Source organism: Polyodon spathula, chromosome 18 (assembly GCF_017654505.1).
Source record: "Polyodon spathula isolate WHYD16114869_AA chromosome 18, ASM1765450v1, whole genome shotgun sequence".
Lineage (NCBI taxonomy): Eukaryota > Metazoa > Chordata > Actinopteri > Acipenseriformes > Polyodontidae > Polyodon > Polyodon spathula.
The window spans coordinates 26580267-26594336 of record NC_054551.1 but is presented as its reverse complement, the minus strand read 5'-3'; the positions used below and the strand labels follow the sequence as shown (position 1 = coordinate 26594336).

At 35.5% G+C, this 14070-nt stretch overlaps 1 protein-coding gene across 1 annotated transcript; it reads left to right on the top strand.

Annotated features, from left to right (window-relative positions):
* The first annotated feature begins 1330 nt into the window (after positions 1-1330).
* LOC121330667 (noelin-3-like) lies at positions 1331-13104 on the top strand. The gene is made up of 6 exons (XM_041277357.1): positions 1331-1762; positions 9800-9943; positions 10929-11084; positions 11256-11475; positions 11579-11685; positions 11888-13104. The coding sequence occupies exons 1-6, from the start codon at positions 1694-1696 to the stop codon at positions 12560-12562; spliced, it is 1371 nt and encodes a 456-aa protein (XP_041133291.1). The 5' UTR covers positions 1331-1693; the 3' UTR covers positions 12563-13104.
* The last annotated feature ends 966 nt before the right edge of the window (positions 13105-14070 follow it).

The following is a 14070-nucleotide window of genomic DNA, read 5'->3' as shown; positions in this document are numbered from 1 at the left end:
AATGATTTCTTGGTTGCTTTCACTCCTGTGCCCCTTTGTATACCCTCTGCTGTATAAATGGCTTCAATCGCTTGTTTGGCATTAGCAACAGTAGGCACTGAACCTGGGCTGCATGCCCCAACAATTTAAGATAGCTCTCCAACAGTCATAATAAACGGTCTATGGTACACTTTTATCTGAAGTAAAACAAAATAATAAGTTTAGCAATATTGAACCAAATTATTCTACATGTTCTCAATATTCAGCAATACATCATGGCCAGGTTAATATAGAATGTAAATCACACTTATTTATCATTCTGTCACATGCTCTGTCCTTAAATAATGGATATAGTGAGTATACTGTATACTGCAAGCATAACTTGACTGGAAAGTTGTAGCAACTGTGTAACACTGTAATATAATATCCACATATGAATGGTCTTTAAAACTATTACGTTCTTTGACAGTTTTAGTCAGTGGATCATGATATATGTGTTTTAATAAATAATTAATCATAGTGAAATGAAATCCATTTCCCAGTTTGTGTTAGACTGGAAAGTTGTAGCAACTGTGTAACACTGTAAAAGCCCTCTTAGGTCCAGTCCCTTGCAGCAGGTGCAGATGCTAAATTAACATTGAAAGAAAGAAATACAAGCCTATACTTAGCTTTTTCCGATGCTGGAAAAACAGAAATCTGTATCCCCTGGGGCGCTGCGCATGCTTAAAATGCGATCGTCCCACTGGCACGTCTGATTTTTTCTTTTGTTCGTGTCCAAGGTAAAATACGAGTGATGAGCACTCGTTGAAAGGACCGTGAAAGTTTTCACAAATGTGAGAATTAATTTAATGTTGTTGCTCTGTGGCTGGTACTGTTATGTCTGCAATAAACACGAGTCGATTAAAATTAAAATAATAAAAATGCATAATGTATTACATATAACGTTATTGTTTACAGATATTTGTTTATATATTTCTTCTCTCTACAGTACACGCACAAGGTGTTTACAGTGAGAAACACAAGGGATACCAAATTATACAGTTGACAATAGCAGTAATAATAGTCTATGGCTTTATTATTTGGTATCCCCTGTGTATTTCAGGCAGTGGGGCTCCTAGACATGTCAAATTTGCGCAGTATGTCTACCTGTGCCCCATTATCACACACACACACAAAGGGTTTGACTGATATTTGGTGTATTTACAGAGAGAAACACAGTGGATATCAAATTAGACTCACTCCTATTTTACCTCAGACACGCGCAAAAGAAAAACCAGACGTGCTTTGTGGGACGATCTCATGTTACTCACGCTCAATGCGCTAGGGGATTACAGATTTCTGAGGGGGTACTGAATTGGTTATCACACCTGTACAGTACAAGGTAACTGCTGTGGCTAATAAGAATTCCCTGCAAAGCAGCTTCTTTCTACAGCACCAAGAGGATCACTTGGTGATGTCATTTCCGTTGTCCAGGTCTAAGCATCTCTTCTACAGTCAGTGGCTTTCTTTAGGTCAAAACTTTTACAGTGATATTGCTGAGCTGGGTGTTGTATTGATTGCACCGCAAACGCTCTTGGAGCGGTGTAATGAATGTGGATCTTGCCGTTTTGTTCCACTGGGGCGCTTTGATCGCCGGGCTTATAGTGAAGCTGTGGAGGTCCCGCAGTGAAGATATCGTGAATGATTGTGTGAAGTGAAACTGCTTCCAAACAAAATGCAGGCACTATTCAGCGCCCTGAACCTTCTGCTTTTACTAATGCTGTTCGGATTTTATCCGTCTATGGTGAGTTATTTTTTGTTGCTTTCATATTGTTTCCAATAATTACAATTATATGCGATTTTAAAGTGTGTTTGTTGTGGTCAGCGCTGCAGTCCTCCAATGATTGATTATAGGCATCTGTCTTGTTGTTTTGGTTGTCTTTGTCAGACCAAATTCAGCACATCATTTGATGTATGTTTGGAGAATATGGCAAGGAAGCCTGTTTAACCCTCCAGGATATTAAAGCAGTTGTATTCGTAGCTCGTACTATTTGCATCCTGTACTTGCAAACACAAAACATTATGCTGGGAGAATTCTATTGTGAATATGTATGTCGTATGTTTACCTGTTTTCCTTTGCAGTTATTGAAGGCAGGATAAGTGCTGCATATTTCTTAAGTACGAGCGATATATGCATATTATACCTCGACTGTGTTTAACTTTCGACGTTTCAGGAAAGAGAATAAAGAAATAATATGTGGATTATCATGTCCATCCCGTTATAGACCAGTATTAGCGCAAGATGTTTAACAGGCTCCAAAACGGGTGGGCAAAACAAGTCTACCACATATGAACAGACTTATGCTGTACTCGGTTGACCTGAAAGTATTTAATGTGTCTTGTGCTGAGCCGTAAAACCCATGCACTGTATATTATTTCTAATCAATTATTCGCTGTGGGGTTTTATCTTAAAACAAACCAAAAAAAAATCTAAAGAAATGGCGAAATATGTATTTTGTAGCATCATTTTCTGTTGTAAATCCTAAGCATACAATACATGCACATTCACAGTGTGTAGAATTTTACATAAAATGCAACCTAAAATATTAATGCAGTTGTTAGCATGGAGGTGTTAGTTACACGTATTTTATTTAATCGGAAGGCCAACTTTGTGAAATATCTGATCTAAAAATAATAAATGCAAAAAGATGGATAGCCCTGTGGGAGCTGACATGAATATTTGTGAAAACAAGTTTATATATATATATATATATATATATATATATATATATATATATATATATATATATATATATATATATATATATTATATAGGATAAGCTATAGTTTGCTACAGAATGGCTTCTGTAGGATTAACAGTAACATACACATATAGGAACATGTTAAGTAACGCAACTACAACGTAAAAGCTACATATAGGAGTTGCCAATCTATCTACATGTTCAGCAATGCAAAGCTTGCTTGCCTGTCGCCACCTTATGGATAATGTGATAAGATGCTCATAGATCTGAGTTATAAACAGCGCAAACCAAACTTGAAATAAATAAATAAACGCATTATGACATTATTCCGATGCTGTTGTGTTCTTGGGAAGGTCTTAGGGAAGTTTCTTTACAAAACTATTCCAATTGAGTTATTCAAATATAAATAGGCCATATTCTATGTGCCTTTTTTAAGTAAAAGGTACTTTTTGTAGAATTTCAATATACATTATTTGGGGGCTTGTGTTCCTGTCAATGGTGCTGAAATGTGAAACGCTACTGACAAGAGGGCGAATATGTTCTTGGTTTTGAAAAATGTTGTACAAGTGCTTTTTGTCACAAGTTGCTTTGGAGGTGTGTTGGTTAATGCTTGGTTGTTTTTGATTAAATTGTTAAATCTAAAAAAATATTTTTGATAACGGTTAAACGTATTAGAGTATTAATTGCAAGTAATATTTTATATGCGTTTTACAACAGCCGCTAATCGAGTCTAGTATTTAAATGTATATTTAACACGAATAGGTTCTTTGATAGTTTTAGTCAGATTACCATAATTTATGTGTTCTAATAAACTATTCATCAAAGTATTAAATCCATTACCAAGTTTGTGTTAGGCTACGTACCTGTTTTATAATTTGATACTCCTAGTGAATTAATTTACGTTGAACAATATGCACCCTGCATTACTATACTGGACGGATATGGTTCGATGTATTACCACCTTTTCTGTGTGACTATACGGTTATAACTTATTTTAAAATCAATTAATCTAGTAATCAAGTGGAGAGAGTCATTGTGTTCTCATCACCATTTACATGGATTTAGCCAAGAGGAGAGCACTGTTAGTAATGTTTTACATCCGCTGCTGTAAATTCGAGACTAGATATGCTTTTCCTAAGCCTTTCTGTAATTACATTATCGACTAATACAGCGCTATCCTTTAACTAGCTCATTTCCATGCTCTCTTTCAAATGGCTTTTGAGGCACTAGTGGGAGATAAATAGACATATACAGTACTTAAAGACACGTTTAAAATCGCCATTCATGAAATACTCCAATAGGGTGATACAGTATGCTGGTGTCTTTGTTACCTATTTCTTACATTTTAATTATGGCACTGCTACCCTTTTAAAAATGTATTTTAAAATGTGTGCAATCATTGTAACTGCATTTAACTGCATCTGTTGGGGTGGCAGAGTCAGACATTTAATCTTAGGGTTTGTCCCATTCAGACATTTAATCAAGTATTGACTTGGACAATTTTAAGTACAGTAATAACTTTGCCGTCAAGCAATAGATTCTCATTCATAGTGCATGGTAAGTTTACTGTACCCTACCCATGGGGCAAACAATTGAAATTGTTTTGGTGTTACATGTTGTTTTGTTAGAACCAGCGCAGTTTATGCTATTAAGACTGACACCAGAGAACTGTTTACTGTGAATGAATGACCTCCTCACAGTAAACGATGTTACCCTGTGGCCTGTTTATCAGTCAGTCTGTGAAGTACCCTACCTGGAATGCTGGCGTCATGGTTTTCTACTGCACTTTTTAAAATCTATTTGCATACCTCCAAATGTTTTACACCGCAAATGTAAAAGTCATACTGAATGAAATACTGGAAGACTGGAAACTTTGGTCAGGAAAGTATAATCTAGTAATTCAGTCATGGACATTGTAAGTATAATCTTAACATTTACAAGTGCACTGAATATCAGGGGAGTCTGTTCATTCATTGGTGTAAGAGGGTGCCTGTGGGTTAAATAGTGGGCCAGAGAAGAAAGGATATTCTGCAGTGTCAAGATAAGAAAGAAGGGTAGTCCAATGAGTTCTAGTAATCGGTTTATTATGTGACAAATACATTCACCCAATGTTCAGCTGCTCTCATGGCTAGATACTATAAGCCCTGGGCCAAGTCATATTCTGAAGGTAAAACTTTCCTGTTTTGGGTGGATTTGATCTAAAAAGATTGCACTTGTTCTTTCTGAAAACACACATTTCTTTGCTCGAAGAGACTCTGTCTAACATAATTGAACACATAGAGTGGGGGAGTAAGGATCCAATAAAATTAAATTTTAATTTGTGTTGTTGAAAGTTCAAATGTGCTGCTTGAAAATAAAGACATACAAGAGAACATTATTATTTTAGTCAGATCATGCAAAATATACCCCTGTAACTTATATTAATGAATAGATATTCCAGATGAAGTGTTGGTAAGATAACTGGTCCGTTAGATGTTGGTTAGTGGTGGAGATGCATTAAATAATGGCATGTTAGCAGGAGGCTACACCATACAATATTATGTCAGTGGTTGCAAAAGCAACTGCAGCATAAATCCACAAGCAACATCATGAACCCATTATCACCATGTACAAGTAACATTATTAACCTTTAGCAAAGTGGTCTCTGTGCAGGTTTGTACAAATCCAGACTGCGACCAATGTAAAGCAAGTACTTAAGTCATATCTCCCAGATAATGTGAACACATTTAGATGTTGATGATTTTTATTTAACTAAAACCAATGCTTGGAGGCAACAGCAAGTCGGGACAATAACAAATTATTATACACTGCTGCCTTCACCAGCTAATGGATCTTTACACACTACTACATATTTTCTGTTTCCTTTAGAATTATAGGGAATTTTTGCTTTAAAAGTCAGGTTTGGTAAAATTTCAGGTTTGTTCCTAATGTAATATTTAAATGGTGGCAGTATTTAGATTCCCCCCACCCATTTAAATTAATTCTGTCCTATCGTCACTGCTGTATGTTTAGGCTATAAGATAACACAAGCACAGACTTGATCTCTCTACACAAAGGTTGATTGTCTGACCTTTCAGCATTATCACACTCAATTTTGTAGATTTTCACAGCAACACGGTGAACACGCTAACTGCACTGACTGTTTCGTTTCATCTCCAGATGTTATGATCAAATGCAATACATACAACTGAAAATAGAGGGAGAAAAATAGAGGGTTTAAAATTGAATTATTTGAGTTTAATATGAACCTGCCTTTCAAATGGATTTGCTAACACCACTGGTCATGAATATTCACTTACTTTTACACAAATAACTTCTTTGTTGACAATTGCGCAAAACATTTTGCCTTGAAATACCTGAGGAGTATTTTTTATGTGGAAAAGTGGAGCAAACCGAGAAAGAACCTACGAAGCACGTTGAAATCCCAAAAGGCACAATCTGTCATTTGCTCAGTAAATGTGAAAGGGATATATTTAACAAAAGGGAAATAAAAAGGTTAAGGACATTTGCGAAAGATGAAATGGCTGGATAAAAAAATACATCAAAATAAAGTAAACACAATGGAAATGTACATTAAGACCAGTGGAAATAACATAACAGCAGCAAAAATATCAAGATGAACATAACCATCAGTATATTGGAAGATATAAGATATATACTATAATTATATTATATATAGATATATATATTATCTATATATATATATATATATATATATATATATATATGTGTGTGTGTGTGTGTATATATATATATATATATATATATGTGTGTGTGTGTGTGTATATATATATATATATATATATATATATATATATATATATATATATATATATATATATATATATATATTAGATATATATATATATATATATTATATATATAAGAGTTATGAGTACGCAGATATTGAAATCTTTAGATTGATGCCATTTTCCATAATCATACCTTGGTCATTGGTTTAATTTATGGAATCACAAAAGTGCAATATGACTATTTTTAGCATGGGCCACGTATGCATATGTATAACTTAAACTGTAAACTGTCAGTAAAGTACTCCTCCTTTTAAAACAAAACTCACATGCGCCTGTACTCTGTCTTCTGTAATGAAATGCTTAATCAGGAAGGATCCTTTCTGCAGGCAACACTACTGTATTGTAGTATATGGAACCATTTGCACAGCTGTGGGATAGAATAGTAATAGTAAAATAATCACATTTATGCAAAATAAAACACAAGATAAAGCATATTCTTCAACTAGAATGTTCTTAGAATACATCAATTTGCATTTACTGCTGTTTTAGGTCCAGATTCTAAGCTGGGAAAGCATTTTGTGATATAATCAGTTCTTCATACATTAAACTGAACTACTGTAAGTGATCGATATTGCTAAGGAATGTGAAAGGTTTGTTGAAGGTGTATGATGGAAGTGTTTATTGCTTGTGTTCCGGGCTGAGAGAAGTGATGATGTCTATGAGAATTGTTAGGAATCAATACATATTATAATGTAACTGTACATGATTTGACAAACTGTTTCCAAGTACCACAATGGAGAGAGCTGATTAACAAAATGTTATTGAACATGTTTTGGTTGTAATAGGGAAATTATATATGAGAAAATCCATGCGATCATTCAGTTAGCATATCATTTCTTTTATTTTAATAGTCACCAATTGATTTTTACCCCTTTTCTACCAATTTGAAATATCCAATTGTATTTCAGGTTCAGCTTACTGCTACCACCCCTGCGGTGACTTAGAAGCGGCAAAGACGAACACACGCTGTCCTCCGTCCACTTCTTTTCGCTCTGCAGGCCAGCCATGCAGCCAACCCAGAGCTACAGCGTCGGAGGACAATGCAGCTCAGGGCAGCTTACAGGCAAGCCTGCAGACACCCGGCCAGACTGCAGGGGTCACTGGTGAGCCGAGGACACCCTGGCCGACCTAAGTCAAACTTTAACATGTTGAGTTTTTGGGTTCTGAACTTTCAGATTTTAGATTCTGAAACAGTGGTGCCAAAGTTAAGATTCAGTTCACTGGAGGTTTTCCAAATCTCAAACTTTACTTGCAAACTTTAAAAGTGTTTCAGATGTGGATAACTGCTTTGTACACATACAAAAGTAGTCTGCAAGGGGCTAAAATAAAGAGACCCCTTTTACACCAGTCAGTGTATATGAATAAATACTGAGCATGATTGATGTTGTACAATATTTATATTAACTGATCCACACTGGGGCGCTTTATGGAGTTAGTAAACAACAAGCATTTGCATTATTGAAAACTGTTTTTTAAACTAGCAAATGCACTTACATTTTTACTTACTAGATTCTCAGAGCACCCTGGCAGTACCATAATTAGCAAGTTTAACTTTATCAGCCACTTTGCCTTCAGTATTTAATAATTCCTTTCTTTAAAGTGTGTTCATTTAAACAAGCAAGACCGTGTGTGTTCATATTACAGCTTTGAATACGTCACTAGATCTTACAGACCAAGTCCATAGTTAAGGGACGTTCCTTATATAAAATAGCACATCAAATGTTATTTAGTAGGTTTTGTTTTTATAACATGTTTTATGAAAACATGATTCTGTGTGTATTCTACAGTCTTTTTTATTAACGTAGTTGTAACTATTCATTAATTTGTCTCTACAATACAGAAATGTGTCTGAAAAAAAGTAATAATTGACTAGTCCTTTTACAGCTGACTATAATACGTACATAGTGACCTGGAATACAAACCAGTAAACCAGTAATATACAAAAGTTTCCATTTTGCTTTTGGATCAGTCCATCCCTGGGACTTTGTTGCTTCTGTGATTGCCTCAGAGCCAGGAATAAACTGTAAAATGTTCTAGAATGCATTAAAGTCTATCATCCCAGGAGTGTGTTGCTGTGTTCCTTTTATGGTATTGTCAGAAATTAATGTAAGAGTAGAATGGTTTCATATCAGCTGGCAAGGGAACATAACCTACAGTAGGTGGTATTCTTAGAACTATCCATGATTCTGAATTGTACAGCTGAGCCTCTACACTTGTATAGCCTATTGCAATGTTTTGCTTGTTAGATATATATTATAAATATAGCCAAAATTTTGATATCTTTATTCATTTTTGATACCTTTATTCCACCTGATACATATCCATTATCAATTACATCAGTGTGGGCTGAAATGTAATTAGTATGTTTATTGATGAGCAGTTAAATTTAAAAATCTTTGCAGCACATTTACTTGTTCTCATCATTTAGGGTGGAAACTATTTTAATTAAATTCCACCATTTTGATTTCCATGAACAAGTATAATCAGTTTTGAAGCTGTTTAAACTTAGCTTTCCAATTTACCAGAATTCAAGACTGCAATTGCAAAGAGGCATTAGGTATTTGTACTGGAAACAAATAATACAGCATGCAATGAAGTTCAGCAATTATTTGAAACAACTAGGTCCATAAGCGTAACATGTTTAGATAACTTTAGCTCTCAAACATAACATTTCCAGTTCTGTACATTTGAACATCAAACATTGATTAAGCCATTGATAAACTCTCAATTAACTAAATATGTGCTGGAATAATTTGTTAATTCAGTCACTAAATTAAATGCCCCCTAAGAGATTTTCTTTTACAATTAGGATCCAATGAAATTGTTTGGGTTTTTTTTTTGTTTGTTTTTTTACATAAAAACACAAACCTTTCAAATAAATTAATGCAATTCCACAGAGACGATTATTGGAAGTTAAGTAATGAGAGAAACCCAGATCAAGACACACAAAAAAAACTTTTTGTAACAGTTATAAGGATAACAAAATAAGAATTTTCAACTTCTTTTTTGTTTTTTTATTACTTTGTTTTTTTGGTGACAGAATTATTATGATGAAGTCTTGCTTGGTTTTACAATTTTTTTTTTTTTTTTGTGATTTTATTTTGCATTCAAACTGGCACTACTAGATATCTACACCCATTAACTTGAATACATTCTAAATAATACAATAATAAATACTATCAGTAAACAGTAAGTCTGTCTCAATTATATGTTGTTGTGATTTACAGGGTATATCTGTTAACTAAGTACAATCCCTTTTGCACCTAGACTATCGGTCCAAAGGAAGGCTGGCAGGTGTACAGTTCAGCTCAAGACCCAGATGGTCGCTGTATTTGTACAGTGGTGGCCCCTGAACAAAACCTCTGTTCCAGAGATGCAAAGAGCAAACAACTACGTCAGCTTCTGGAGAAGGTAACTGGCACTTACAGTAACTCTTGCTGTAGATAGATTATTGTGACAAAGACGGCTCTAGTGGGGACGTCAGACCAGAAGAAACACACAGTACTGCAAGATGAAATGATGAATGAATGCGCTGCTGCGTGGTTTATTATTATTAGAAAATAAAACAGTTGTACAAAAAAACAGGACTCGGCACTTGACGCCAAAATAAATGGACAAACAAAACGGACCAACACTTAAACAAACAGTGGGCTAACATACAAACACGGCGAGTCAAAACAACGATTATATATTTACTTTGTTTAGTTCTCGTTTTAAATTCTCTCCTCTCCACACCCGTTCTCCACTCACCGAACCCACAACCCCAGGTGAGTGAAAACATGCTGCTTTTATACAGCTGTACTGAGACTCGATTGATAATCAATCATTCAATTGAAGTCTCGTTACAACTGCACATGACTTAATAAAAGTGCAATTCCCTGTGCTCACATATTATTACGTTTTACCTGCACGTGAAGTGCTGTGCAATCCTTGTGCCTAAATACAAATATACATTTTAAACACTTGTGTGCAATCCCATATTATATCCCATGTACCAATTACTATACACCAACATTAACACACTACACGCAACATACAACACAGAAATATACACAGGGGCGGGGCAACATTGCCACAATCATCCACAACTATTAAACACTCCATAATGCTACGTTTAGAAATGCTAAAATAAACTAAAATTCAATGACAAACGTTAGCAGTCCTTTTTAATAACATGTTGAAGACATTCTAGTCTAATTGTTTGGCACTGAGTTTAACTATTAGTAACTCTTCCAACACCACAGACCTGATTCTGGGCAAATACATTTGGAAGCATGTGCGAGAATAACTGAACATAATTAACCATACATGCAAGCAAGAAGTGATTATATCACCCTGTTAATGTGCTTTCATGACAGAAAGTAAACAGTTATTCAATGTATTTGTTTTTTTACAGGTCCAGAATATGTCACAGTCCATAGAAGTATTAAACCTACGGACGCAGAGAGATTTTCAGTATGTTTTGAAAATGGAGACCCTGATGACAGGACTAAAAGACAAGTTTCGACAAATAGAGGATGACCGAAAAACACTCATGACAAAAAACTTTCAGGTATGGCACAGGAGCTTTATACAACAACTCGGAGTACTGCAGACACCAGACATATGTTTTTGTATTCATTCAGATACATAAGTTGAATTCTTCTTAACCATCTGTAAAGTTTAGACTGAAGTTGTATATTATATTAACTGGTTCTTCTCATACTACTGGAACTCTTAACAGGACCTTAAGGAAAAGATGGATGAACTGCAGCCTCTAATCCCAGTTTTGGAGCAGTATAAAACAGATGCCAAATTAATCGTGCAGTTCAAAGAGGAGATCCGGAATCTGACTGCAGTTCTCATTGCAATCCAGGAGGAGATTGGAGCATATGACTATGAAGAACTACACCAGCGCGTGATCAGTTTGGAAACAAGGCTACGAGGCTGTATGACAAAACTGAGTAAGATTTGTAATTTAAGTGTTAATAAACTAGCTGGTACCAAAACCATGAAATTGACTTGAAGAATCTAGAATCTTATCTTCTAGTGTTCCTTCATTTACAGCATGTGGAAAATTAATGAAAATCACTGGACCTATTACAATCAAGACATCTGGAACAAGATTTGGAGCATGGATGACTGACCCATTATCATCTGAAAGAAATAATCGGGCAAGTATTATTATTATTATTATTGTTAGATTTTTTTAATGCAAATGATTAAATGGGGGGGTATGGTTACACAGTTTTAAAGACTGCAAAAAAAAAAAACAATATTCTGTATTTTTCATAATTCAGAATTAGATATAAAAGACTGAAGCCCTATATGTGCAGCTGGCAACTAACTCGTACTTCTTCTTCCATATTGATACAGGTTTGGTACATGGACAGTTACACCAACAACAAAATCGTTCGAGAATTCAAGTCTATCTCAGACTTTGTGAGTGGGGCAGAGTCAAGGACCTACAACCTCCCGTTCAAATGGGCTGGCACAAACCACATTGTCTACAACGGCTCTCTGTACTATAACAAATACCAGAGCAACATTGTCATTAAGTACAGCTTCGACACCGGCAGGATCCTTGCCCAACGTGCCTTGGAGTATGCTGGATTCCAAAACGTCTACCCATACACCTGGGGAGGCTTCTCAGACATTGACCTTATGGCTGATGAGATAGGCCTTTGGGCTGTGTATGCTACCAACCAAAATGCTGGCAACATTGTCATTAGCCAGATTGATGCACACACACTGGAAGTGCTCCAGAGCTGGAGCACGGGCTATCCTAAAAGAAGTGCAGGAGAGTCATTTATGATCTGTGGAACACTGTATGTTACTAATTCCCATTTAACAGGAGCTAAGGTTTACTACTCCTACTCTACAAAGGCTTCAACGTATGAATATATAGATATTCCTTTCCATAACCAGTACTTTCACATTTCCATGCTAGATTACAACTCCAGGGACAGGGCTCTTTACGCCTGGAATAATGGACACCAGGTATTGTTCAACGTAACACTTTTTCACATCATTAAAACAGATGACATGTAGACCCCTTTTTTCTTTTTGCATAGCAAAAATTATTTGTGATAATAAGCAACTTTTTATTTTTTCCTAATTGGACAGTATGTACATTCTTGTTCCACGATGATGACAATGCCTTTTCTACTTATTTTTCAGCTCATAAAATATTAGAATCAAACAGTTCTCTACTTCAAATATGTTTAAATTAAAAGATTCTAATCATTGGAACCATGGTTTGAAAAACAAGCCTGCTTTATTTGTTTAAGCTAGAGGCTAATAATGACTTTTGTGTATGAGTGCCAAGGATTTTGTTGTTTTTACTTTTTTGCTTTTCTTTCTTCTAACAATCTATCCCTGTCTGCAGCTAACAATGTTTTTAGTAGTGGCTATTATGTTTTAGCTCAGAACCTTTGTTCTTCAGAATTATTTTGTTTAAGTGTAAAAATATTTAAGTCCAAAAAGTTGATCAATAGATTCTTCTCCAACATAAAAACATGTTTTCAGTCATTGCAGTAACCGTTGTATTTTGTCAATGCGTCTGTGAGAATCAACTCAGTATTATTTTTTTATAAAACATAGTGGAATTTAAGTGGCTTCCTAGTTTATTATGTATTTCTGGTCTTATGACTGCTTTCTAGCTTTAAGTATACATGTGGATAATATACTTCCCCACACATGCATTTACACACCAACAGAAATATACAGACTCATATTTACAAGACAGACTGAGTTAATTGCAAAACAGAGATCACATGCCAGCGATGCGGTTGCTGGTCTTAATTGCTTATTCTTTCATAAACTTTTCATGAAGGGTTTGATGTTCTGTACCATTATAGTACATGTGTTAGATTGACACCTGCCATAACATTGTTAATATGGTGTAGGGTCACCATGGGGCATGAATGAGGCTTGACATGACAGTTAAGTCTGCAAGGTATTTAAATTGTTCTAAAGGAATATATGATCACTCTTTAATTGTTTTTGTAATTTGATGAAGTTGGTGGTAGAAATGTATCTGTCCTAAAGAATAACCCTTAGATGCTGTGTGACAGGGATGGCTGAGTGATGACGTAAGGCCAGAGAGACACAAACAGAGTACTGCGGTGCAAAGGCGCTGCGGCACCGTTTTTAATTAAACACAAAAATAAAATAAATATTTAAACACAAAAACACGCTTGCTCACAGAGCGAAATAAAAAAAGCTCACACAAAACATGTCACAAACACTAAGCACACAGATCGGTCAGGCTGGGCAGTAGCCTTCACTGACACAGATTACTTTTAGTTTTCTTTTCAGTTTATCTCGCTCTTGTTCCTCCTTCCTAGAACACCCACCACATACTGAGAGCGCTGCTGGTTTATATACCATGGCCGAAGGGTTTAACTAGTTAGTAATTATTCTATTACCCCTCGGCCACAATCTGCACAAGTTTATTAATTAGTGTGACTGCCGGATAGTTTAACAATGTATTAGCTGACAGCCACACATTACCACAAGGTTTCCTTTTAATGTGGATGGGGCTTCCCATCCACACT

Bases quoted from the DNA above. Each gene is read 5' to 3' on its own strand.
- LOC121330667 (XM_041277357.1), top strand. From the start codon at position 1,694: ATGCAGGCACTATTCAGCGCCCTGAACCTTCTGCTTTTACTAATGCTG. The intron at 1,763-9,799 runs GTGAGTTATTTT...TTTTGCACCTAG, and splicing joins TCGGATTTTATCCGTCTATG to ACTATCGGTCCAAAGGAAGG. The intron at 9,944-10,928 runs GTAACTGGCACT...GTTTTTTTACAG, and splicing joins TACGTCAGCTTCTGGAGAAG to GTCCAGAATATGTCACAGTC.